General features: G+C 39.9%; 2 protein-coding genes across 3 annotated transcripts in view; one reads left to right on the top strand and one right to left on the bottom strand.

Moving 5' to 3' along the window:
- UPRT (uracil phosphoribosyltransferase homolog) overlaps nt 1-3,561 on the bottom strand; it is a 35,733-nt gene extending 32,172 nt beyond the window's left edge. The window contains exon 1 of the mRNA XM_066249313.1: nt 3,080-3,561. Coding sequence (XP_066105410.1) covers nt 3,080-3,447 — 368 coding nt within the window. The 5' untranslated portion in view covers nt 3,448-3,561. The remainder of the gene's footprint in view (nt 1-3,079) is intronic.
- Nucleotides 3,562-14,824: 11,263 nt separating this feature from the next.
- The window catches only part of ABCB7 (ATP binding cassette subfamily B member 7), a 58,227-nt gene continuing 46,249 nt past the window's right edge, over nt 14,825-26,802 (top strand). For both annotated transcript variants that reach the window (XM_066249310.1, XM_066249309.1), the window contains exons 1-2: nt 14,825-15,039; nt 20,810-20,896. In XM_066249310.1, the coding sequence (XP_066105407.1) occupies nt 14,869-15,039; nt 20,810-20,896 (258 nt within the window). In that variant the 5' untranslated portion in view covers nt 14,825-14,868. The remainder of the gene's footprint in view (nt 15,040-20,809; nt 20,897-26,802) is intronic.

The following is a 26,802-nucleotide window of genomic DNA, read 5'->3' as shown; positions in this document are numbered from 1 at the left end:
GCTAAAATCCTCAACAAAATATTAGCAAACCGGATCCAACAATATATGGAAAAAATCATACACCATGATCAAGTGGGATTTATTCTGGGGAGGCAAGGCTGGTACAATATTCGTAAATCAATCAATGTGATTCATCACATAAACAAAAAGAAGGAGAAAAACCATATGATAATTTCAATAGATGCAGAAAAAGCATTTGATAAAATCCAGCACCCATTCATGATCAAAACTCTCAGCAAAGTGGGAATACAGGGAACATACCTCAACATGATAAAAGCCATCTATGAGAAACCCACAGCCAACATCATACTCAATGGGCAAAAATTAAAAGCAATACCCTTAAGATCAGGAACAAGGCAGGGGTGCCCCCTTTCACCACTCTTATTTAACATAGTCCTGGAAGTCCTAGCCATAGCAATCAGACAAGAAGAAGAAATAAAAGGCATTCAAGTTGGAAAAGAAGAAGTAAAACTATCATTATTTGCAGATGATATGATATTGTATATAGAAAACCCTAAAGTCTCAGTCAAAAAACTACTGGACCTGATAAATAAATTCAGCAAAGTGGCAGGATATAAAATCAATACTCAGAAATCAGAAGCATTTTTATACACCAACAATGAACAGTCAGAAAGAGAAATTAAGGAAACAATCCCCTTCACAATTACAACCAAAAAAATAAAGTACCTAGGAATAAACTTAACCAAGGAGACTAAAGACTTGTACTCGGAAAATTACAAAACATTGATAAAAGAAATCAAGGAAGATACTAACAAGTGGAAGCATATACCGTGCTCATGGTTAGGAAGAATAAACATCATTAAAATGTCTATATTACCCAAAGCAATTTATAAATTCAATGCAATACCAATTAAAATACCAATGACATACTTCAAAGATATAGAACACATATTCCAAAAATTTATATGGAACCAAAAAAGGACACGAATAGCCTCAGCAATCTTAAAAAAGAAGAATAAAGTGGGAGGTATCACACTTCCTGATATCAAGTTATACTACAAGGCCATTGTACTCAAAACAGCCTTGTACTGGCATAAGAACAGGCATATAGATCAATGGAATAGAACAGAGAACCCAGAAATAAACCCACAGTTCTATGGACAACTGATATTTGACAAAGGAGGTAAGGAAATACAATGGAGTAAAGACAGCCTCTTTAACAAATGGTGTTGGGAAAATTGGACAGCTACCTGCAAAAAAATGAAACTAGATCACCAGCTTACACCACTCACAAAAATAAACTCAAAATGGATAAAAGACTTGAATGTAGGCCGTGAAACCATAAGCATCTTAGAAGAAAACATAGGCAGGAAGCTCTCCGACATCTCTCGGAGCAATATATTTGCTGATTTATCTTCACGGGAAAGTGAAATAAAAGACAGGATAAACAAATGGGACTATATCAAACTAAAAAGCTTTTGCACAGCTAAAGACAACAAGAATAGAATAAAAAGACAAACTACACAATGGGAGAACATATTTGACAATACGTCTGATAAGGGGTTAATAACCAAAATTTATAAAGAACTTGTAAATCTCAACACCAGGAAGACAAACAACCCAATCCAAAAATGGGCAAAAGAGATGAATAGACACTTCTCCAAAGAGGACATACAGATGGCCAATAGGCATATGAAAAAATGCTCAACAGCACTCACCATTAGAGAAATGCAAATTAAAACCACAATGAGATATCACCTTACACCAGTCAGAATGGCGCTTATCAACAAAACAACACAGAATAAGTGCTGGCGAGGATGTGGAGAAAAGGGGACCCTCCTGCACTGCTGGTGGGAATGCAGACTGGTGCAGCCACTGTGGAAAACAGTATGGAGATTCCTCAAAAAACTGAAAATCGAACCGCCTTTTGACCCAGCTATCCCACTTTTAGGAATATACCCCAAGGACACCATAGAACGGCTCGAAAAGGAGAAATGCACCCGCATGTTTGTGGCAGCATTGTTCACAATAGCGAAGATCTGGAAACAGCCCAAGTGTCCGTCAGAGGACGAGTGGATTAAAAAACTTTGGTACATATATACTATGGAATACTACTCAGCCATAAGAAATGATGACATCGGATCATTTACAATAGCATGGATGGACCTTGATAACATTATACGGAGTGAAATAAGTAAATCAGAAAAAAAACTGAGATGAATCCATACATAGAAGGGACATAAAAATTAGACTCAGAGACATGAACAAGAATGTGATGGCAACAGGGGCGGGGGGGTTGGGGGAGGGGGGAGGGGGTGAAGAAGGAGAGAGGGGTTAGGGGAGGGGAGGGGCACAAAGAAAACCAGATAGAAGGTGACAGAAGACAATTTAACTTTGCGGGAGGGGTATACAGCACAATCAAATGTCAAAATAATCTAGAGATATTTTCTCTCAACATATGTACCCTGATTTATCAATGTCACTGCATTAAATTTAATAAAAAAATATTAATATTAAAAAAAAAAAAAGAGTAGGACGATAAGCTTGCACATGACCAAGTCAAGCTCAACTCCAAGACTAAAAGCAACCTTGGGCAGATGGCCTGTTGAGCGCAACAGGATTTCCTTGAAATTGCTTTACTCCCATTTGTGATCCTGAGGTGTTTGGAAGTATCATAACCTTGGGTAGTATTATAGATTTAGCCCGTGGACAAGCACCAGACAGCAGAGGTGTGTTTTACCTGCCTGAATGTCTCAGGATTCCTCATATAGCTCAGAAGAGACAAAGAGTAAGCAAGAGGTTACCTCTACAAGGCATCATTCATCTTAAAACAACATTGATGTTAAATGCTGGGACTAGGAAAAAAGAGGGTGGGAGGTCTGAGTCACCAGGAGAGAGTCCCCTTTCCAAGAAAAAGCCCTGCTCAGATCTCCACAAGCCAGTTTCCCTACGCCCATAAAATGACCCCCATGTCTGGGCCACTGTGAATAATGCTGCAATGAATATGGGAGTTACTTATGTGTTTGCATCCCATAAGCCCTTTTCCTTTTTAATTCCTGCCCACCCTCTAAGACAGACCCCCTCCAACTCCTTTTTCCCCTTCCACCCCTTGGCTCACTTGTCTCGAATGATGGTTTGCAGCTCCCGGATCTGCTCACTCATGGGGAGCAGTTTCAGCTGAGACCCCACGTGCCAGGATGGCTGGCTGTCCCTTGGGAAGGAGTTGCGGGCCGATGTGTCCGTGTTGCCACTGTCCCCGTTGCTGCTCTCAGGATTGGAGTTGGCCTGAAGGCTCCCCTCTCCCAGGGCGCTGGAAGGGGTATGACAGGCGTGGAGAGCCGGCTTCGTTTTGGAGGCGCTGTGTCCCCCAACATGATCCGGAATGAGGTCTCCAGGTCGCGGCGGCTCCACGCTTGGGGTGGAAGCAGAGTTGATTTGTGGCTGGTGACAGGGCATGCAGTCCGGACACTGTAACCCCGTGGCCATGCACCTGTTCTCTGAACTGTCAACCACTCAGGATGAAGGCCAGGGGGGATGCGCACGTGTGCTCCTGAGGGTCCCCACGTCCTCTGACCCTCTAGCTTCCGTTGCTGCCTTCTCACCCTCTAGGTTTCCATTGGCTCCCTTTGGCCACATCCCATTGCAGCCCGCCCAGCAGATGCACAACCTGCCCAGACACTCTATTGGCTGCTCTCCCTGCCACTCTGCAATCGCCCTGTTTGTTAACCCTTGCAGTCCCTCCAGCGAGGTCTGTTTCCACACCTAGTCAGGCAGATCCAGAATGCTTAGTTGCAGGGCCTTCCTGGCCAGCTGGCTGAAGGGCTTCTGGGTGTAGAACTTTGGTTGAGCCAGGAAATGTTAGGGATGGTATGCTTACTTAGTTGCAGGGTCTTCCAGGAAATGCTAAGGATGGGGAGGGGATGATAAAATGATGACACACACAAACCCCATTATGTCCAGACTGTTTCATTGCAGAAAGGTTATACACTTCATCATGGGATCTTCACCTTGTTCTATCTAACGGAAGGAACCAAAATTCTGCCACCCTGAAACTGCTTTGGGGGATATAGCTTTTTAAGCTGTTTAGTAACACTTGGAGTAGTACAAAATGTTCATGTACCTCCTTGTGCCTCCTTACTATCCAGAGTAAAATTGTACATGTGGAAGACAACATTAAAAAAAGGCAAAGGGGCCCTGGCCGGTTGGCTCATTGGTAGAGCGTAAGCCTGGCGTGCGGAAGTTCCGGTTCGATTCCCCGCCAGGGCACACAGGAGAGGCGCCCCTCTCCTCCACCCCTCCCCCTCTCCTTCCTCTCTGTCTCTCTCTTCCCCTCCCGCAGCCAAGGCTCCATTGGAGCAAAAAGATGGCCCGGGCGCTGGGGATGGCTCCTTGGCCTCTGCCCCAGGCGCTAGAGTGGCTCTGGTCCTGAGAGCGACGCCCCGGATGGGCAGCGCATCCCCCCCCTGGTGGGCGTGCCGGGTGGATCCCAGTTGGATGCATGTGGTAGTCTGACTGCCTCCCCGTTTCCAGCTTCAGAAAATTGCAAAAAAAAAAAAAAAAGACAAAGGTATGTTCTTATTTCTATAAATTGGTTATAAAAAAACACAACAACCAGCCTGACCTGTGGTGGCACAGTGGGTAAAAGCGTCGACCTGGAACACTGAGGTTACTGGTTCGAAACCCCAGGCTTGCCTGGTCAAGACACATATGAGAGTTGATGCTTCCTGCTCCTCCCTCTGTTCTTTCTACCTCTTTCCTCTCTCTGTCTCTTTCTCTCTCTGTGTCTCCTCTCTCTAAAAAAATGGATAAATAAAATGTAAAAAATAAATAAATTGTAAAAAGTAACAGAATTATTATAAAAAATTATTTTCAAAACCAGGATTTTAAGTTAATAAAACTGTAACTGTAACTCATTTCATTTTTTGAAAAAAACAAAACAAAAAACAACTTACTCCCAGGGGTCAGTGAGCATGAAAAAAAACTAAACTCACTACTCAAAGGGTTAAGAAACAAATGACTCAGAAAAAACTTGGACCCCTACCCCTTTTCTGCCCAAGAGAGTCAGACAGAGAACCTGGAGGTAGATCTTAGGATGTTCCCCTTAGCCTAATTTAAACTGAGTATGATATCCACTATGTCCCCGAGTTTGAGTCACCTAAGGAGATTTTCCTGCCCTCTTCCTCAACTACTTTTGAACCCTCCACTCTCACTTCTGAAATCTAATACCCTGTTACCCAACTTTTCTCCTTTGTCCAAAATGTCTTAGATATCCAATGTTGCTTCACTGTCTTTGAGATTTTCATGTAATGGTCATGTCTCTGTGAATTCCCCATGCACATGTATTAAACGTTGATTTTGTCTTTGGTAATTTCAAGTTTAGCTAGCCAAAAGAACTTAGAAGGTAGGAGGAAAACTGTTAATATTTTTCAGCCACCATATAGCCAAAAGAGGAAGTAACACATGCCTAGCAGACTGCCCAATAACCTTCTCTTTACTAGATGGTTCTACAACTTGAAGCCTCCCAAGTCTGCTTGATTGCTGTAGTTTTCCTTATCTGTATTGGTTGGGCCCTACACTGTACAGTTACCATGAGGATTCTGATAGCATTTTAGATTCACTCTAAAGGCAGGATAGTACAAAGCCAGGAAAATGCTTTAGCAAGTGAAATGGGGAAACTGAAGCAGATGGCTGATTCAAATGGGCCCCATCCTGCACCCTGACTCACCTGCCTCCTTCTCCCTTGCAGGAACACTCCCTTAAGCCTCAGCCCTCAGGACAATGAGGTTCTGATCAGTATCAAATACTCTTGGGAATAAAGCCTTCAGTCTGTTGACCACAAAGACAGAGTTTGGGTCAAAGTAGAGATAACGTGTTTAGCTCCAGGCCCAGAGAAGCAGCAGAGCCAGAGGAAGCAACACGGTCGCTGGTATCAGGACCAGATGCAATGACCAATTACCTTCTACCCTAGCACCGACCAATCATTAGAGATCACAACAGGAAAAGGGCACACCTAGAAAGCCAACAAATATTCTATTGAGATCCTCCCCTAAAATTCTTGCCTTTAGAAAACATAAAAACCCTTAAGACAAAGAACTCAGGGTGCACATGCTCTGTTTCCCTGAAGCATACTCAAGCCACCATCCTCCACTTCTTCCCTCAGGCACATTTGTTTGCTTTCTTTCTTCTAAGCCCTAAAGGTTGCCAAAAGACTTGCAACCATGGGAGCAGCAGGCAGTGGCAAATTGTCCCAGGGTTATCCCCCTGAACCTGTCTCCAAGGGCTCTTCTTTTGCCTCTGTAACTTGTTTCCTGGCTCCAAAAAGCTTACTTATGCCCCTCTGACATTGTTTCTAAAAGACTAAATAAACTTCTTGCACTAGACTTCTTTCCTTTGAATTCTTTCTTTACCAATCTCAAGAACTGAAGTTTAACTGTGCCACTAACACTACCACTTTTTTTTTAAAAAAATAAATGTTTGGAAAGACACTTTTAGTGTGTGGACTCAGTATAAGGGCTTGAAGTAAGAATGTCTGGAGCAGTACTTTTCAACATCTATGTTCATTACAATTATAGAGCTTGCTAAAATGCAGGTTCTCATGGACTACTTTTGAGATTCTGTTTCAGTAATTCTGAGACGGAGTCCAAGAATTTTATTTTTAGCAGGTAACCCAACAAATTAATTTTTTTAAAATGGTACTCTTTGAGAAATAGTGCCATATAGGCTCGATGTTTAAAGCACTACAACCTGAAAGTTAGAAACCTGATAATTCTTCTACGAAATTATTGATCAGCATTTAACAAGTCCCTTTCCCTTCTATAAGTGAGATGCATTAACTATTTGATTCCTAGATATTCTTCCAATTTAGACATTCTATAATTCTATTTGCCTTCCAAACAGCCAATTTTTTTATTTTTTACTTTTTTACAGAGAGAGAGAGAGAGAGAATCAGAGAGAGGGATAGATAGGGACAGACAGACAGGAACGAAGAGAGATGAGAAGCATCAATCATTAGTTTTTTGTTGTGACACCTTAGTTGTTCTTTGATTGCTTTCTCATATGTGCCTTGACCACAGGCCTTCAGCAGACTAAGTAACCCCTTGCTTGAGCCAGCGACCTTGGGTCCAAGCTGGCGAGCTTTGCTCAAACCAGATGAACCTGCGCTCAAGCTGGCGACCTCAAGGTCTCAAACCTGGGTCCTCTGCATCCCAGCTCAACACTATCCACTGCGCCATCGTCTGGTCAGGCCAAACAGCCAATTTTTAAAATTCCTGTTGCACATAGGAGCATAAGCTGCAAATGCAGATATTCAAAGAAATATAAATAATAGATAGCAGGAATGTCCAGGCTTTTGGTGGGATTGACCCATTTTATGTTTTTTTTGTTGTTTGGTATTAATATTATTTTTTCCATTTTCTCTGCTTTGTGCCTGACCCTTTAGGTCAGTAAACTATTAACTGTAATTATGCAGAGTTTAAATTTTATTGGATGGTAAGAATTGAAGCTTAGAATCATAATCCAACTTATTTTTGAAAGCCTGTCCATCTTCTCACCTAGCACAGAATTTAATTCAAAGGGTACATTTTTACTCTTACAAAAAACACACATGCGCCTGACCAGGCGGTGGCGCAGTGGATAAAGCCTCGGACTGGGATGCGGAGGACCCAGGTTCGAGACCCCAAGGTTGCCAGCTTGAGTGCAGGCTCATCTGGTTTGAGCACAGCTCACCAGCTTGGACCCAAGGTCGCTGGCTCGAGCAAGGGGTTACTCGGTCTGCTGTAGCCTCATGGTCAAGGCACATATGAGAAAGCAATCAATGAACAACTAAGGTGTCGCAACGAAAAACTGATGATTGATACTTCTCATCTCTCTCCGTTCCTGTCTGTCTGTCCCTATCTATTCCTCTCTCTGACTCTCTGTCTCTGTAAAAACAAACAAACAAAAAAAAACACATGCATTTACTTACCTATATGAACCAATAAGCATGAGTATGGAAGTCAGATTAAGTATTTAAGATACTATTAAAGAAAAATTCACTTATGACTCATCATAATAATACCTTAAATTTGGTGGTTTATATTTTACAAAGAGCTTCTATACATTTTCTCATTTAATTCTTAAAATAAGCTTGAGGATTATCAATCCCAGTTTATAGACGACGTATGTGTAATTCTTCTTAAAATGACTTATCTAAGGTCACACAGCCAACAAGAAACAGAACCAAGGTAGCATCCCCAGTTTTTTTAACTTAAAATCTAGTTCTTTATGTACAGTTACATATTCATAAAACCAGCAAGTTAACAGATACTAGTTTAGCCCTCTCTATTTGCTAGGCATGTTGGTAGGTGCTAGAAGAGATACAAACAAAAATGAGTCAAGATATTGAAATTCACTATAGTTATAGAGGTAATAGAGATTATGAATAGTATGGATCTTTGAAAACCAAAGGATAATGTTAGACATCATGGAAACCTACACCAAAGACACTAACAGCAGAATTTACAAATTTCCTTTTGGTTTTCTTGAGAAAAAGCAACCTACTGATGGCAGAAGATATTTGCAGAAGATACATCCCATAAGGTATGAATATCCAAAACATATACAACTCAATGTCAAAAAACAAACAACCCAATTAAAAAACAGGCAGAGGACATTTCTCCAAAGAAGATATACAAACACATGAAAATATGTTCAATATCATTAATCATTAGGGAAATGCAAATCAAAACCACATTGAGATATCTATCACCTCACATCTGTCAGTATAGGAATTAGCAAAAAGACAACTCTTGCACACTGTTGGTGGGATTGTAAATTAGTGCATCCCCTATGGAAAACATATGGAGATTCCTCTAAAAATTAAAAATGGAACTACTATGCAACCCAGCAATTCCACTTCTGGATATTTATCTTAAGAAAGCAAAAACAGGGCCCTGGCCGGTTGGCTCAGTGGTAGAGCGTCGGCCTGGAGTGCAGAAGTCCCGGGTTCGATTCCTGGCCAGGGCACACAGGAGAAGCGCCCATCTGCTTCTCCACCCCTCCCCCTCTCCTTCCTCTCTGTCTCTCTCTTCCCCTCCCGCACCAAGGCTCCATTGGAGCAAAGATGACCCGGGCGCTGGGGATGGCTCCTTGGCCTCTGCCCCAGGCGCTAGAGTGGCTCTGGTCGCAACAGAGCGATGCCCTGGAGGGGCAGAGCACCGCCCCCTGGTGGGCAGAGCGTCGCCCACTGGTGGGCGTGCCCGGTGGATCCCGGTCGGGTGCATGCAGGAGTCTGTCTGACTGGCTCTCCCCGTTTCCAGCTTCAGAAAAATACAAAAAAAAAAAAAAAAAAAGGAAAAAAGAAAGCAAAAACACTAATTCAAAATGATACATGCACCATTACTGCAGCATTGAGTACAATAGGCAAGATATGGAAGCTACATTGGTGTTCATCAGTAGATAAATGGATAAAGGAGATGTGAGATATATAATAAAAAATGAATACTTGCTATTTGCAACATGGATGGATCTATAGTATTGTTAAGTGAAATATGTCAGACAGAGAAAGACAAATATAGTATGATTTCACTTATATGTGGAATCTAAAAATCAAAACAAACAAACAGAAAAACCCAAAAGTAAAACTCATAGATACAAAGAAAAAAATTGATAGGTGCCAGAGGGGAAGAAGATGGAGGAGGGGCAGAAACAGGGAAGGGGATTTGGAAACACATAATTCCAGTTATAAAATTAGTCATGGGAATGTAATGTACAGAATAGGGAATAGAGTCAATAACATAGCAATAAGTATATATGCTGACTGGTTACTAGACTTATTGTGGTCATCACTTTATAAGGCATATACATGTTGAATCACTCTATTGTACACCTGAAACTAATATAATACTGTCTGTCAATTATAATTTAAAAATAAAAAATATTTTTAAAATTTAACTCTCTTGCCTCCCATTTTTTGATAGAGGTTCAAAGCCAGACAAAACAAAAAGCAGAAAATTCTCCTATAATGATTGAGATGACTATAAACCTCATTTTAGGTTTTGAGCTCTAAATTTGAGATGAGCCCTAAAAATAATAGGATGCAGCAAACTAAATTTCTATTGCAGGTACTAATAGAAAATTTTCACATGCATCTATACAGTGCCGTTAGAAAACACTTTTTTTTATACGTTGTCTCATTCAAAACTGTGGTGTAAAGTTCACTATTATAATTCATTTTACAGGTGAGAAAATTGAGATTTATGAGTCTAATTTAGAGTTATATAATAAGTATTAGAGTTGAAATTTGGCAAGAAAGATATAATATTAATATTGAGCTCTATTTCCTGCAGTATGTTTTAGTTATCTCATTTAAATCTTAGTAGGTAGGGATTTGAACACAAGTATGATGAGAATAATTTGATTTTCTATAACCCAGGTCCTCAGATTAGTCCAGGTTATATTCCTCTACTATATACCACACTTTATGTTGTACTTGATAATGTCTTACCTGCAGTACCAGAATTAACCTATGAACCAAAAATTGTACTACATGATTGAGCTGGGGAATCCTGATATAATCTTCTATTAATAATTAGTACTCTGATGAACTCCGTGACAATCTTTTTGTGCCTTGAACTCCAAGAATTCCACAATTTAAGTTGACTTTGGTGATGCTTAAGCTTTTGCATTGTAATTTTAAATTCCTTATGAAAAGAAATCTATTAATTAAAGGTAGCCAGTGTTCTGAACAAATGTTGTGACTTTCTTTCCAAAAGAATAGTTGTATGACCTTTCAGATTATACCTTACCTTGGTTATAGGGATCCTAATTATGTAAAATTGTCCATTTTTATATCTTTTCAAATGTATATCTTATATTCTTTACCATTTACTCTTCTGCTTTCAAAATTTTACTTCACATTTCTATGTTTTAAATTATAGTTTACACTCAATATTCTTTCATTAGTTTCCAGTGTACAAAGTATTCTCCCTAATATTTGCAGTGTTCACCTGGCACCATACATAGTTATTACAATATTATTGACCACATTCCTTAGGCTGTATTTTACATTCCTTAGGTTGAGTAACTATTTTGTAACTGCCAATTCATCTTCTTAATTCCTTCACCTTTTTCACCCAGTCTCCTAACCCCTGTTCCCTCTGCCAACCATGAATCTGCTCTCTATATCTGAGACTGCTTCAACTTTATTTTGTTCTTTAGATTCCACATATAAGTGAAATCATATAATCTTTTTCTTTCTCTGACTTCTTTTACTGAGCACAATATCTTCTAGGTCAATCCATGCTGTTACAAATGGTAAGATTTAATTTTTATTGATGACGCGATGAATGTGTATGTGTGTGTGTGTGTGTGTGTGTGTGTGTGTGTATCTCACTGATTTTTTTTATCCACTCATCTATTGATGGGCACTGGGGTTGCTTTCAAGTCTTGGCTATTGTAAATAACGCTACAATGCATATATTTTTTGAATATATATTTTTGAATATATTTTTGGGGTATATATCCAGAAGTGGAATTGCTGATTCAATAAGGCAGTTCCATGTTTAATGTTTTTGAGGACCCTCCATACTGTTCCACAGAGGCTGTACAAGTCTACATTCCTACTAACAGTGCACGAGGGTTCCCTTTTCTCCACACGCTTGCCAACACTTGTGTGTTGATTTATTGGTGATAGCCATTCTGACAGGTGTGAGATGACATTGCAATGCGGTTTTAATTTGCATTTCTGTGATGATTAGTGATCTTTAGTATCTTTCATGTCTATTCACCATCTATACATCTGTTTGTTTTCTTTGGAGAAGTGTCTTTTCAGGTCTTCTGCTCATTATTTAATTTGGATTTTTTGGTGTTGGGTAGTATGAGTTCTTTATAAATTTTGTATATTAACCCCCATCAAATGTACTGAATATCATAGGCAAATATTTCTCCCATTCAGTAGGCTGTCATTTCATTTTATTTACGGTCTTATTTGCTATGTAAAACTTTTTAGTTTGATGTAGTTCCATTTGTTCTTTTTTAAATTATTATTGCGCTCACCTAGGGAAATATATCAGAAAAAAATATTGGTATGAGAAATGTACATCTCAATTTTACTGCCTATGTTTTCTTCTAGGAGGTTTTTTTTTTTTTTTTTTTTTTTTTTTTTTTTTTTTTACAGAGGCAGAGATAGACAGGGACAGACAGACAGGAACGGAGAGAGATGAGAAGCATCAATCATCAGTTTCTCATTGCACGTTGCGACTTCTTAGTTGTGCCTTGACCGTGGGCCTTCAGCAGACCGAGTAACCCCCTGCTGGAGCCAGTGACCTTGGGTACAAACAAGCTGGTGAGCTCTTTGCTCAAGCCAGATGAGCCCATGCTCAAGCTGGTGAGCTTGGGGTCTCGAACCTGGGTCCTTTCGCATCCCAGTCTGACGCTCTATCCACTGCGCCACCACCTGGTCAGGCTCTTCTAGGAGTTTTATGGTTTTGAGTCTTACATTTAGGTCTTTAATCCATTTTGAGTTTATTCTTGTTTGTGGTCTAAGAAGGTGGTCTAGCTTTTTTTTTTTTTTTCATGTATCTGTCCAATTTTCCCAGCACCATGGATTGAATAGGCTGGATTTACCCCATTGTCAAATATTAATTGACTATATAAGCTAGAGTGATTTAATAGACATGCAAATTGGATCATGTTACTCTCCTGATTAAAGCATTTCACTGGCTATATGATCAAATATTAACTTCTTAGAGGCCTTTTCAACATCAGACCTCTATTCAGCCAGGCTCATCTCCTACTACACTGCCATTCACTCCCTGAATCTGGTAAAGTTTTCTCATGCCTTCTTGTTTTGAAAATGCCATTTAATGTATATGGAATTCCTTTCCATTGGAAAATTTATTCTTATTTAAATAACTCCCCTCAAACATGCTCTTACCTGGAAACCTGAAGTGAAAAGGAACGTTGAAAGAAAGTCAAGGTAACTGCTTGGGCCAGGCATATTTTTTGTCTTCATCTGAGTTATGATTAGTCCAGGGTGGTTTTATATAAGGAGTTCATAATTATTTGCCTGTCTTGTGTGACAGGTTTGAGAATGCAGCAATGAATATAAAATTGCAATTGCATTCCTGTCTCCAAGGTTTCAAGTAACATTTACACTTGGAAGTGCAGTTTCCCAGATAATTGTAGACATATTTCTACATTTTGTTTGATGACAGTGGTGACAAGAGAATAGAAACCTGTCTTTATTTATTTATTAATAAATTTTTATTAATGGTAATGGGATGACATTAATAAATCAGGGTACATATATTCAAAGAAAACATGTCTAGGTTATTTTGTCATTAAATTATGTTGCATACCCCTCGCCCAAAGTCAGATTGTCCTCCGCCACCCTCTATCTAGTTCTCTGTGCCCCTCCCCCTCCCCCTAACTCTCTCCCTCCCTCCCTCCCATGTCCTCCCTCCCCCCACCCCTGGTAACCACCACACTCTTGTCCATGTCTCTTAGTCTCGTTTTTATATTCCACCAATGTATGGAATCATGTAGTTCTTGTTTTTTTCTGATTTACTTATTTCACTCCGTATAATGTTATCAAGATCCCACCATTTTGCTGTAAATGATCTGATGTCATCATTTCTTATGGCTGAGTAGTATTCCATAGTGTATATGTGCCACATCTTCTTTATCCAGTCTTCTATTGAAGGGCTTTTTGGTTGTTTCCATGTCTTGGCCACTGTGAACAGTGCTGCAATGAACATGGGGCTACATGTGTCTTTACGTATCAATGAGAAACCTGTCTTTAAACATGGATTACACATACACTGACACTTGACTATCCATCAGCCAATCTAGCTGTTCTGAAATAATTAGGAACAGTGTAAAAAACAAAGGGAATAGCTAGAGTCAAATTAGCAGAGTAAAACTGTGTGTGTGTGTAAAACTGTTCCAAAAGCGACAAGGGAAAAGTGCCCTAAGGTTTGCGCAAACAGCCCAGTAAAAGTGCTTACAATACAGAGAGACAGTGAATATCTCGGAGGAGGCATCTTCTCTAGGGAAACGAATATTTGTAGTGCACAGGAGAAGATAAGAATGTGCAAAGGGAAAATGCAGAGTCCAGTGTGTTACTGAGTTGTAGGAGGTACTGGAGACTGAAATAACGAACAAGATAGGTGGCCAGATTTAGCAAATGCAATATTTGAGACATATCTATCTATCTATCTATCTATCTATCTATCTATATCTATCTATATCTATATAAATGATATTCTTAACTGAAATTCAAATTTAACTGTGCATCCTGCATGTATTTTATCTGGGAAATCTAGGAAAAGAGAAAGAGACAATATTAGGCCCTGGCTGGCTGGCTCAGTGGTAGAGCATTGGCCCAGCGTGTGAAAGTCCTGAGTTCAACTCCTGGCCAGGGCCCAACAGGAGAAGGGCCCATCTGCTTCTCCACTCCTCCCCCTCTCCTTCCTCTCTGTCTCTCTCTTTCCCTCCCACAACCAAGGCTCCACTGGAGCAGAGTTGGCTTGGGCGCTGAGGATGGCTCCATGGCCTCCGCCTCAGGCGCTAAGAAGAGCTTGGTTGCTGAGCAACACCGAAGATGGGCAGAGCATCCTCCCCTGGTGGGCATGCCAGGTGGATCCCGGTCGGGCACATGCGGGAGTCTGTCTCTTTGCCTCCCTGCTTCTCACTTCAAAAAAGAAAAGAAAAAGACAATATTAGTCTGACATTTCCGGTTGTGTAAGTAAAACGTTGCAAAGGCCCATCCAAGAAGAAAATAATCAGCTGCGCTGGAAGTACCTGAATCTTAAGAGAAGCTATTTCCGGTCTTGGGAGCCTGGAAAATGAGGGGGAGGGAAAGAGGCCTAGTCCGGTCCGTCAGCATCCCACAATCCTCTGCGGTGGGTTCCTGTTTCCTCGCTCAAGATGGCGTTGCTCGCGATCCATTCCTGGCGCTGGGCTGCCGCGGCGGCTGCTTTCGAAAAGCGTCTGCACCTGGCGATTCTAATCCGGCCTCTCGGTTCGTCGGTGCGCGGTGCAGGTCCGCCATGGGGACCTCGTCAGCTCCGCATCCCAGTAAGCGCTCAAGTCTCCCAGGTGAGATACCCATGGAAGAGTAGGGGTGAAGGGCAAGGGACCTACGGGGCGGGGGGTAGAACACTGCCCTTCGTAACCTCGGATCAGAGAAAGAGAAAAGAAAGGTTGGGAAGGCTCTAACTCGGAACAGCAGGAGTGAAGGAAGTTAGGGTGACTCATTTTGAGAAAAACGGTGAAGAAAACCTTGGGCAATACAGCACAGGAGATTCCGCCAGGATGTACCGGGCAGAGGTCACTCTTGGAACGCCCGTGACTCGCACAGCGTTGTGACACTGTACCCATCCTGCTTACCTTTGTAAATGCAAAGGTAAACCTTCCAAAGTTGGTGATGGAATGTGGAACCAGTTTGCCAGTTCTTCCTATGTTACTCAGTTGGAAGGACCGTGTATAGAGCACCCGAAAGACTACAAGCTTAGGTATAAATGAACCTGGGGAATTACCGTATTTCCCCATTTATAAGGCGCACCTCCCCCCAAAATGTGGAGTCTAAAAACTGGGTGCGTCTGATACAGTGGTTGTAGTTTTTTTTTTTTTACTTGTCTTTCCCACATTTTCGCTCTTGTATGCATTTTATAATGGATAAAACTTGAGTTCAATAACTTTATGTAACATTTTTTGCGTCGAATTTCGCCCCCCCAATAAATGCGTCTTATACATGGGGAAATACGGTATGTTGGCGCCCTTTTTTATATATATATATATATAACTTCCTTTGGGGAAATACGGAAAGTGGGCGCTTGTTAACTCCCTAACAGGACTGGTTGATAAGCCAAAACCGTTATCTTTCTCTCCAAAACATAGACCGTCCTCAGTTTATATATAAACACGATTGTCCTGTGATCCAAAAATACTGTTATGTGTACACAGATCGCTTTGGAATCTATAAGGGTATTTATCTTTAATGAGTGGAGATATAGTGCCTCTTACTATTTGTGTCCATGATCATCTCTCAAGAATAACTCTTAAAACAATTATTGGTACTTCACTGTATCTTTTTATTTCTGATATATTGACAAAACATTTCATTGCTACCACTCGTCATCAGTATTACTAAACTACTGTCAAATAAGTATGAAAAACAACAACCTTTTAAAGTTTTGATCCCTCATCAGCAAATATTAAATGTCTGCTTTGTACGTAGCACTAAGCTACATAATAGGGTACCAAAAGAAATACATAGGTTAATGCCTTCAGCATTGGTTCATTCAGTTAAGGAGACTGCATCTGTGTACTACAACACTAAAAAAGAAGACAGTACATTAAATCTCAAATGAATAGTATAAGCAATAAGTGCTGTAGGCATGCAGAGGAAATAGTGATAATTAAGGACCAGATTATAGGGTGGATCTCTTGCTGGTGCCAAAACTGGTGAGAACATTCCAAGCAGAAAGAACAACATTAGGGAAATTATCTTTACTCTGCTTTTTTAGAGTGTGTAGTTTTAAGATTTAGATTTCACAGTATGAGATGCATATCAGGGAATTACAGTGATTACTGGAAAGACACAGAATGTAATTAGAGAATGGAAAACAGAATTTAGGAAAAATTTAGGATGTTTTTAATCGGATTATTTTGCTTGGAAATGAAGAGGGTCAGACGTGATTCAGTGACATTTAAAGTTCACAACAATCCCTTATGACACTTTTTATTTCTGAGGCATCTGTTATATTGTCTATTCTTTCATTTCTGATTTTATTCATTTGAGTGTTTCTTTTTTTCTTAGTCTAGCTAAAGGTTTGTTGATTGTGTTTATCTTTCCAAAAAAAATCAACTTTAGTTTGTTGATTAATTTTCAATTTTTTTTTCTTTGTATTATTACTGCTCTAGTCTTTATTATTTCCTTCCTTCTGCTATATATAGGTTTAGTTTGCTCTTCTTTAACTGCCTTTAAGTGAAATGTAAGATTGTTTATTTGAGATTGTCTCAGTTCAGGCTACTTTAAGAAATACCGGAGGCTTATGAACAACTTAAATTTATTTTCATGGTTCTGATGGCTGGGAAATCTAACATCAAGGTGCCTCAGTAGATTCAGTGTCTGGTGAGGGCCTACTTCCTGGTTTATACATGACTGTCTTCTTGCTGTATCTTTACGTGGTGAACTGGTCCAAGAATATCTCTGGGGTTTCTATTATCAGGGCAATACTGCCATTATTGAGGCTGTACTTTTATTTAGCTAGTCACGTCTCAAAGGCCTCACCTCCAAATATGATTGCATCATGAATTATGTTTCAACATAGGAATTTTTTGAGGGGGAAATTCAGCCTATTTCAGAGATCTTTTTGATGTAGTGTTTATAACTATGAACATTCCTCTTATTATTACTTTTATTAATTTTGGTAAGTTGTGTTTTACTAATTGCTTATCTCAAGAATCTTTTAAAATTTCCTTTTGGTTTCCTCTTTAACCCAATGGTTGTTCAAGATTGTGTTGAATAGTTTCCAAGTATTTGTCAGTTCTCATTTTGTGGCTATTGCTGGTTTCTACTTTCATTCCATTGTTGAAAAATATACCTGGGAATTATTTACATCTTCTTAAATTTGTGAAGATTTGTTTTGTGACCTAACATATGATCTATACTGGAGAGTGTTTTGAGTATGAGCTTGAGAAGATTGTGTGTTCTTTTGCTGTTGTGTGTTAAGTTCTGTATATGTCTGTTAGATCTATGTATAGTGTTGTTGAAGTTGGCTGTTTTTTTTATTGTTTGTATGTTCTGTTTATTATAAGTAGAGTATTATAGTCCACTACTGTCCTTAGCTCTGTCAATATTTGTACTTTTAGGTGCTCTGATGTGTGTGTATATATTTATAATGTTATATCTTCCTGTTGAATTAGCCCTTTTATCATTATATAATGACATATTTTGTCTCGAGAGAAGTTTAGACTTAAGAGTCTATTTTGTCTGATATATTAGGGCCATCCCTGCCCTCTTTGGTTGCTAAGTACGTGAAATATGTTTTTTCATATGCTTGTTGCCCTTTTTACTTATTTTTATTTGTTTTACAGAGTAATCACTCCTTGGAGACAAGGACCACGGCGCCTAGCATATCCTGGGTCCTGGTTGTCAGTCTGGCCATAACAGCTGAGTGATGAATGAATGATTTGAGGCATATATGTGGGCCCAGGCTCTCTTACTTATATCTCTCCTTGGAAGCATCTGTCTAAGGACACAAATTTATGACTGTCGTGAGGCAGCAAGGGGTCTGAGGGTTTGAGCAACAGAAAGAAGCTGGTGTGGCCATAGGAGCCCAGCAAGCAGTAAGATGAGGCCCGAGAGCTAGGCCAAGGCCAAGTCAACCAGGGCCTTGAAGGACATGGTAAGGCATTTAGATCTGGTCTTGAGAAATAAGAAGCCACTGCAGCTTTGAGGCCGAGTGCCATGTTTCTGTGGCTCCCATGTCACCATGTTTGCTTTCTGCTTTGCTAGACTGATAGTCCTTTAAAGGCAAGACCCCCATATTTTTCATGGCATAGGCCTAGGACTTCCCTCCAAGTGACATGGAGGAACAGTGAATTATTTGAAAAAATATATCCTTCATTTTATTATTATTTGCTGCTTTGCATCAGTCAATGAAAAAAATGAAACACAACTCGGAGTAAAATTAGGATTCATATTTTACAAGTGTCTCTTTCTGCACCACTGAGTGCATCTTTCAACCATATCACCCTGGCTTGGAATTGATGACAAATACAGTGAACACAGGACTGAGAACCCTTGTTTGTACAATAAAAAGGAACATTTGCTGAGTAAATTAACAGTGCAAATGAGATTGGAGAGGAAAGCTTAAATTACACATGTAAACTGTTTATTATATTTTAGTAGGGCCAATTTAAATTAAAATATCCATACTTGAGTTGCCAACCACTTGTTTAACAATATTCCATAATGCAGGAAGCTTTCCACCCGTACCCACAAAAAATATTAGTTTGAACTAATGCTATTTAACTATATCTGGATGATTCACATTAAATTATTTCAATGCTCAGTTTATTGATTTATGACATTTAGTGGTTATCATTGCTTGTCTGGGAAAGCTCTTTATCTCTTTTCTCAACTTTAAATGATAGCCTTGCTGGGTAATCTTGGTTATAGGTTTTTTTCTTTTCATCATTTTAATATTTTATTCAGTTTCTTTGGCCTAAAAAGTTCCTGTTGAGAAGTAAGCTGATGGTCTTAGAGGAGCTTCCTGGTAGGAAAGTTTAAGTGTACTTTTTCTCTTGCTGCTTTTAAATTTTTCTCTTTTTCTTTACTCTTTGCCATTTTAACTGTCATGTGACTTGGTATGGGTCTCTTTGGATTCATCTTATTTGAGACATGTAGCACTTCTTGGACTTGCTACTTCAACACTTGCTACCCAAGACTTCCACAATGCCTAGCCGACGCTCTACTGCTCAGCCAACTGGCCAGGGTTAAATTTCTTTTTCAAAGATTTTATTTTTTGAGTTTAGGTAAAGGAGAGAGAAAAAGGTGTGGGGAGGTGAGAAGCAGGAATCATCAACTCATTGTTGCTTCTCGTATATGCCTTGATTGGGCAAGGCTGGGGTTTTGAACCAGAGACCTCAGCAGTCCAGGTCAGTGCTTTATCTGCAGTGCTACCACAGGTCACGCTAGGGGACAGCAGCATCCGGGAAGTGGTGGCTGCTGACGTGGAGTGCTACTTTGCTTTCCAAATTGCTAATTCAGTTCTCCGCTTCATGTTATCTGCTGTTGATTCCTTCTAGTGTATCTTCATTTCATTTATTGTATTCATTTCTGACTGGTTCCTTTTTATGGATCCTATGTTCCTTTTTATGCTTGCTATTTCTTTGCTGAAGTTCTCACTAAGTGCCTTGAACATCCTTATAACCAGTGTTTTGAACTGTGTTTCAGGTAGATTGCTTGCTTTCATTTCATTAGTTCTCTTTCGGAGTTTTGTCTTGTTCTTTCATTTGGGACATGTTTCTTTGTCTTCTCATTTTGGCTACATCTCTGTGTTCAGTTTTATGGATTAGGTAGGTATGGTATGTTTCCAAGTCTTTTCAGAGTGGCCTTATGTAGTAGGTGTCTTGCAGGTCTCAGTGGTACTGTATCCGTGATACCTGAGCTGGGTGTTCCAGGAGTGTCCCTTGTGTGGGTTGTGTGTGCCCTCCTATTGCAGTTGAACCTTAGTTGCTGTCTGCTCATTAGTGGGTTGGATTGATTCTGAGGCTGACTTCTTGTCAGAATTGGCCATGATACCAGCACATGAAATGCTATGTGGGGATTGAGCCCACACTGTGTGGGATTCACCCACTGTGGGCTTTGGTGTCTGCTGATAGCTCTATTTTATAAGCTAATCCAACCAGCATTGAAATATACACCACCTATGTGCAAAATTCTCTGTTATATGAAGTGGGAGATACAAAAATAAAAGAGACTGTCTCTAATCTTAAGAAATTTACCATGTAATAGGAGAGACAAAACATCTGTGCACCTTCCTATAGCATAAGTAGACTATGCAATATTAAAAACACTTTGTTTCTAAATGTATATATGTGAGCTGAAATAAGAACAAAATCAGTTGTGTCAAATCAACTATATTAAATTGTACAGCAAAACTGGATACACGTGGAAAGCAACTGGGATATCATTAATTAACTGTATAATATACTTTACTTGGCAATGATAGAGTAACAGATTACACAGTATTATAGTAAAAAATGACAGTGAGAAAGCTAATATATTAAGGTCACACTTTTAACAATCTGGTATTCTGTAATGGCTAATGGATGCGTTGGTATCATCTTCAACTAGGCTCTCCAGGTGTGGCCTCTAATAGAAAAGAGGACGTGTTGGCATGGTCACGCAGGAGGAGGACTGCACACAGACCCGAAAGAAGGGGTAAGAACCAATAACAAGTAACTAGAAATTTACATACATGATTATGTTTCCATGGCAGTTATATCAAAGATGATCATATTCTGAAATCCTTTGATTAACTCATGTAACTGCAGATTTTCTAATACAAAACCATATGAATCGACTATTGTTACACAGAAGAGATTTTCTGAGGCCTAAAACAAATAAAAAATTGATAATTGATTTAAAAAGAAAAAAAGTTATCAACCTAAACATTTTAGTGCTTTATTAAACTAGCATTGATTGAAGTTGATGTATAATCTAGCCTTATAAATAGGTAAATTGGACTTAACATTTACAAGTCATTTGTGTGTGTGTGTGTGTGAGTGAAAGAGAGGAGTTTGTGTGTATTTTAAGGTTAACGTTTTCCCTTCTGTATAGTTATTTTAGAAAGGTCCTAGAATGTACCCTGGTTTCATGGTAAATCCTTTGTCTACCTCAGCCATTTTTATTTATTTATTTATTTATTTTTTGTATTTTTCTTTCTTTTTTTTTTTTTTTTTTTTTTCATTTTTCTGAAGCTGGAAACAGGGAGAGACAGTCAGACAGACTCCCGCATGCGCCCGACCGGGATCCACCCGGCACGCCCACCAGGGGGCGAAGCTCTGCCCACCAGGGGGCGATGCTCTGCCCCTCCGGGGCGTCGCTTTGCCCTGACCAGAGCCACTCTAGCGCCTGGGGCAGAGGCCAAGGAGCCATCCCCAGCGCCCGGGCCATCTTTGCTCCAATGGAGCCTTGGCTGCGGGAGGGGAAGAGAGAGACAGAGAGGAAGGAGGGGGTGGGGGGTGGAGAAGCAAATGGGCGCTTCTCCTATGTGCCCTGGTCGGGAATTGAACCCGGGTCCCCCGCACGCCAGGCCGACGCTCTACCGCTGAGCCAACTGGCCAGGGCCCTCATCCATTTATTTATCCATATCCTTTATCATTATTAATACCCAACAGACAAGTTAAACAGTAGGGCCATTAAAATTACAAGATTTAATTGTATAATACTTTTCCCAAGTAAGTGAAAAATGTCATTTGAATACAGTTATACAATTTTTCATGTGGTCCTCTTACTCTGAGCTTGCCTTTGTTTTTTCCTCCAACTTAACCCAACCAGGATGTATGTGGTAATTCTAAGTAGAAATTACATTTTTAGGGTTATTGGCAATTGATGAATTTTATGTAAAGGTGTTCTAAATTATTGACACTTGAGGATTTCCTATAGCCATTTTACGTTTTGTTTTCTGGTAGCTCTCTTGTTTGTTCCTTCTTCTTTTTTGTTTCTGTCAGTTTATTTTGTTTGCTGGTATTCCATACTTCTTTCCCATTTCTTTTTTTAAGCTGTGTGTTTTAGTAGTGGCTTTTTCGTGGGTGGTTATCATTAAGTTTATTAAGAGAAAAATGTTTATATGTACAAGAGTCCTTTGTCATATGAGTGCTTCTGCACTCTATCCTCCTTTGTACTGCAGGTCTTTATCCTCTCCCATTTTATGCAATTGTCACAGATTATCCTTGTTTTTATTGTGACTTTGCTGGATCTTTTTCTTGTAGTGTTAAGTTGTTTTGTTCTTTGTGTCTGGTTGCATAACTTCCTTGAGTATTTCCTACGGGGGTGGGGGGGTTGGTGATAAATTCCTTAGCTTCTGTATGTCTGCAAAAGTTTTTATTTCTCCTTCGTATTTGAAGGACAGTTTTGATGGATATAGTATTCTTGGCTGGTAATTCCTCTGTTTCAGTACTTGGAATGTTTGGGTCCACTGTCTTCTCACTTGTAGAGTTGTGACTGACAAGTCAGATGACAACCTAATGAGCCTTTCTTGATATATTATGTTTTCAAACCTTTTCTTCCAAGCTGATATCTAGGGGAAAAAATACAATAAAAATTTTGTTATCATTCGAAATTGCTAGTGAGCCAGTTTTAATTCCTTTTATTGTTACCCTTGTGTTTATACCACATACTAACACATAGTTTTATATTGTAATGGGGCTTTAAATATAAGTTCAGTGTTTTAAATTTGAGCCATACTATATTGTATATATTTTGGCAGAGAAGGAAGTAGATTCAGCCTGACCAGTGGTGACTCAGTTGAAAAAGCATATTGACCCAGAATGCTGGGGTCCCTGGTTCGAAGCCCCAGGGACGATGGCTCTGAGTATGGGCTCATCAGTGCAGGGTCACTGGCTTGAGCAAGGGAATTGTCTGTATGATCCCAAAGCTGAACAACTTAAGCCCAAAGGTCTCTGGTGTGAAAAGCCCAAGGTCGCTGGCTTGAGCAAAGGGTAACTGTCTCAGCTGGAGCCCCCCGTCAACGTACATATGAGAAGCAAGCACTAAACAACTAAAATGTCACAAGTATGAGTTGGTGCTTCTCACCCTCTTACCCACACCCCTGCCTCTTTCTCTCTCTCCAAAAAAAAGTAGATTCAGTCCTACTTTTATAGGCCTTTAATGATATTTATATAGGATTCAATTTTCGAGAACTTTTATTGTCATGATATAATCATCACAGTTAACATTTTTAAAATAAAATTTAAATTCTACCAATTGTAAAATGATAACCTGAAATATTAAAGAATTTCATGTTTTCTATTCATTTATAAGTGAGGCTTAAAGAAAAATTATTATGATATTAAGTATTGATTACCATATTTTTCATTCCATAAGATGCACTTATTTTCCCCAAAGTGGAGGGGAAAATGCCCGTGCATCTTGTGGAGTGAATGTTCTTTTTTTAGCTGCTGTGGGTTCCTGGACAACTACAAGAGTACTTGAACATTAAAGTCTCTTCTCATTTGTTAATAACAGTGCTAATGGTTGTTAATACTGCTGTTAAGTTTACATTGTTGAAATATTATTGTGGTATATTTTATTAATTTTTTTTTTCTGAAGTTGGAAATGGGGAGGCAGTCAGACTCCCGCATGCGCCTGACCGGGATCCACCCGGCATGCCCACCAGGGGGCAATGCTCTGCCCATCTTGGGGCATTGCTCTGCCACAATCAGAGCCATTCTAGTGCCTGAGGCAGAGGCCACAGAGCCATCCTCAGCGCCAGGGCAAACTTTGTTCCAATGGAGCCTCAGCTGCGGGATGGGAAGAGAGAGACAGAGAGGAAGGAGAAGGGGAGGGGTGGAGAAGCAGATGGGCGCTTCTCCTGTGTGCCCTGGCCGGAAATCGAACCTGGGACTCCTGCACGCCAGGCTGACGCTCTACCACTGAGCCTATTTTATTAAATATTTTAACACAGCATTTGGTTCAGAATATTTTTTTTCTTATTTTCTTTCTTAAAACCCTAAGTGTGTCAGGTGTGTCTTATGAAGTGAAAAATACGGTACTTCAGTTATTTTGACCCTTGGGAAAGAGTTTCCTATCCTTGAATTGTTTTTTTTCCTATACTATAGCATAATTACTCTTTACACAGTGTGTTTTCAAAGAACCCAATTTCTTGTCATCCTATTTGACATTTCCTACCTCTTCTTTAAGAATTCCATCTTAAAGGCGTGTTGTACATTGCTTAGTCTGTAATGAAAAGATGGCTTCATGTCAAGGTTATGTCCAATTCAGTCTCAAGCTTGTGCCTGGTCTCTTATTTATTTATAGTGATAGAAGAATAGACCCCTGTCTATGGCACTTATATGAGTAATAGGTTTGAATTCTGTCACTACATTTTTTAGAAATGTCTTTCAGGATTACCATTGGGTATCCCGTGTGAATTAAATGATGATTTTGAAAAATGGTAGATTGCCATTCAGTATTTGAATTGAGGTCTTCAGTTTTATTTTACTCTTGTGTAGCATGAATAAGTTGGTTTAAAAATGTTTTAAATGTGCCTCAGCCTCTGAAATGTGTGTTTAATTTGGCCTGTACTTTTAAAAAAATGTATTATTTTTAAAACTTTATAATTTATCTAAACTATAACTGAAGGAATGTATTTTACACCTTAATGAAATCATAATGCATGAATACACATCTTTAGAACCCATTTTGTTTCATGAAATGGTGGCATTTTATGCTCTTAGTTATAACTTCTCTGTGTCCTTATTGAAAAGATTTTGTGGTATGTTGTAGAAGGTTTTGACAGAGTATTTCTAACAGTATGTGAGCTACAGAAAAGACAAGCAAGCACAAAGAAGAATATAAAAAATCTTCAGTGATCCCTCTTACAGCTACTAATGTTAACACTTTGGGGAGTTTATTACTTTTCTATATACATTTGTATGCATGTGTAAACTCTTACACAAATCACATTTTTCTCCACGAAAAATAACTTTTTTTTTTTTAGTATTTTTCTGAAGTTGGAAACGGGGAGGCAGTCAGACAGACTCCTGCATGTGCCCGACCGGGATCCACCCAGCATGCCCATCTGGGGCGTTGCTCTGTTGCAACCAAAGCCATTCTAGCGCCTGAGGCAGAGGCCATGGAGCCATCTTCAGCGCCTGGGCCATCTTTGCTCCAGTGGAGACTTGGCTGTGGGAGGGGAAGAGAGAGACAGAGAGGAAGGAGAGGGGAAGGGGTGGAGAAGCAGGTGGGCACTTCTCCTGTGTGCCCTGGCTGGGAATCGAACCCAGGACTACTGAACACCCGGCCAATGCTCTACCACTGAGCCAACTGGCCAGGGCCAAAAAGTAACTTTTTTTTTTGCATTTTTCTGAAGCTGAAAACAGGGAGAAACAGACTCCCACATGCACCCGACCGGGATCCACCCGGCACGCCCACCAGGGGCTACGCTCTGCCCACCAGGGGGCGATGCTCTGCCCCTCCGGGGCATCGCTTTGCTGCGACCAGAGCTACTCTAGTGTCTGGGGCAAAGGCCAAGGAGCCATCCCCAGCGCCTGGGCCATCTTTGCTCCAATGGAGCCTTGGCTGTGGGAGGGGAAGAGAGAGACAGAGAAGAAGGAGGGGGTAAGAAGCAAATGGGCACTTCTCCTATGTGCCCTGGCCGGGAATCGAACCCAGGTCCCCTGCACGCCAGGCTGACGCTCTACCACTGAGCCAACCGGCCAGGGCCAAAAAATAACTTTTTAATTCTGCTTTTTTTACTTAACATGTGTCTGTGTCGCTACATATATTTCTGAATGGCTATATTTTGTTGTGTGCATTCACTGTAATTTTTTTAACAAGGTTCTACATTGTTATTTAGGCTATTTCCATTTTTTCCCCTATTAAAACATCATGGGAATAAATATACTTATAGCTACATTTTTTTCTTCTATATTTGTTTAGTACTTAGTATAGGTCAGTCAGCCAGTGTACTTGGTATTGGGTTACAACAGTGATCACAAAACACAAAGTCACTAATCACATGGAATTTGAATTCTAGCAGGAGAGGAAATGTTAATCAAATAAACACATTGCTGTGTATGTAGTTCATAACTGAAATTAATACTCTGAAGAAAAAGGAATAATGTTTTGTGAATGCTGCTTGAACTGGCAATTACATAATTGTAAGAGGTTGTGGGTGGTGTGGGTTGACATTCGAAAGAGAGATTATTCCTGATACAGTGAATGGTATTGTGCAAAAGCCCTGTGGCACAGGGATTATATTATAGTATATTTGAGAAACTTAAAGAAGGCCAGTGTGGTATGAACGTTGAAAGCAATGGTATAGGATATGGCTAGAGAGGTAGTCAGGGCCTGCCCAAGCAGAGCCTCATAAACCGTGTTGTGGACTTGATTCTAAGAGTGATAGATGTCTTTGAGGATTTTTAAGCTGAGAATAATATCTGATTGCAGGATGATCTAATTGTATAGGGAATAGAGTGGATTCAAGAAGATCACATAGGAGGTTGATGCAGTGGTTTTGGTAAAAAAAATGATAGCTTGGATTAGGTTGATGGAGGAAATAAAAATAAGTGAACAGATTCAAGAGATTTGCAGGGAGTAAATTGATTCAAATTTAACATATT

This window comes from Saccopteryx bilineata, chromosome X (assembly GCF_036850765.1).
Source record: "Saccopteryx bilineata isolate mSacBil1 chromosome X, mSacBil1_pri_phased_curated, whole genome shotgun sequence".
Lineage (NCBI taxonomy): Eukaryota > Metazoa > Chordata > Mammalia > Chiroptera > Emballonuridae > Saccopteryx > Saccopteryx bilineata.
This window is presented reverse-complemented; position numbering and strand designations above follow the sequence as displayed.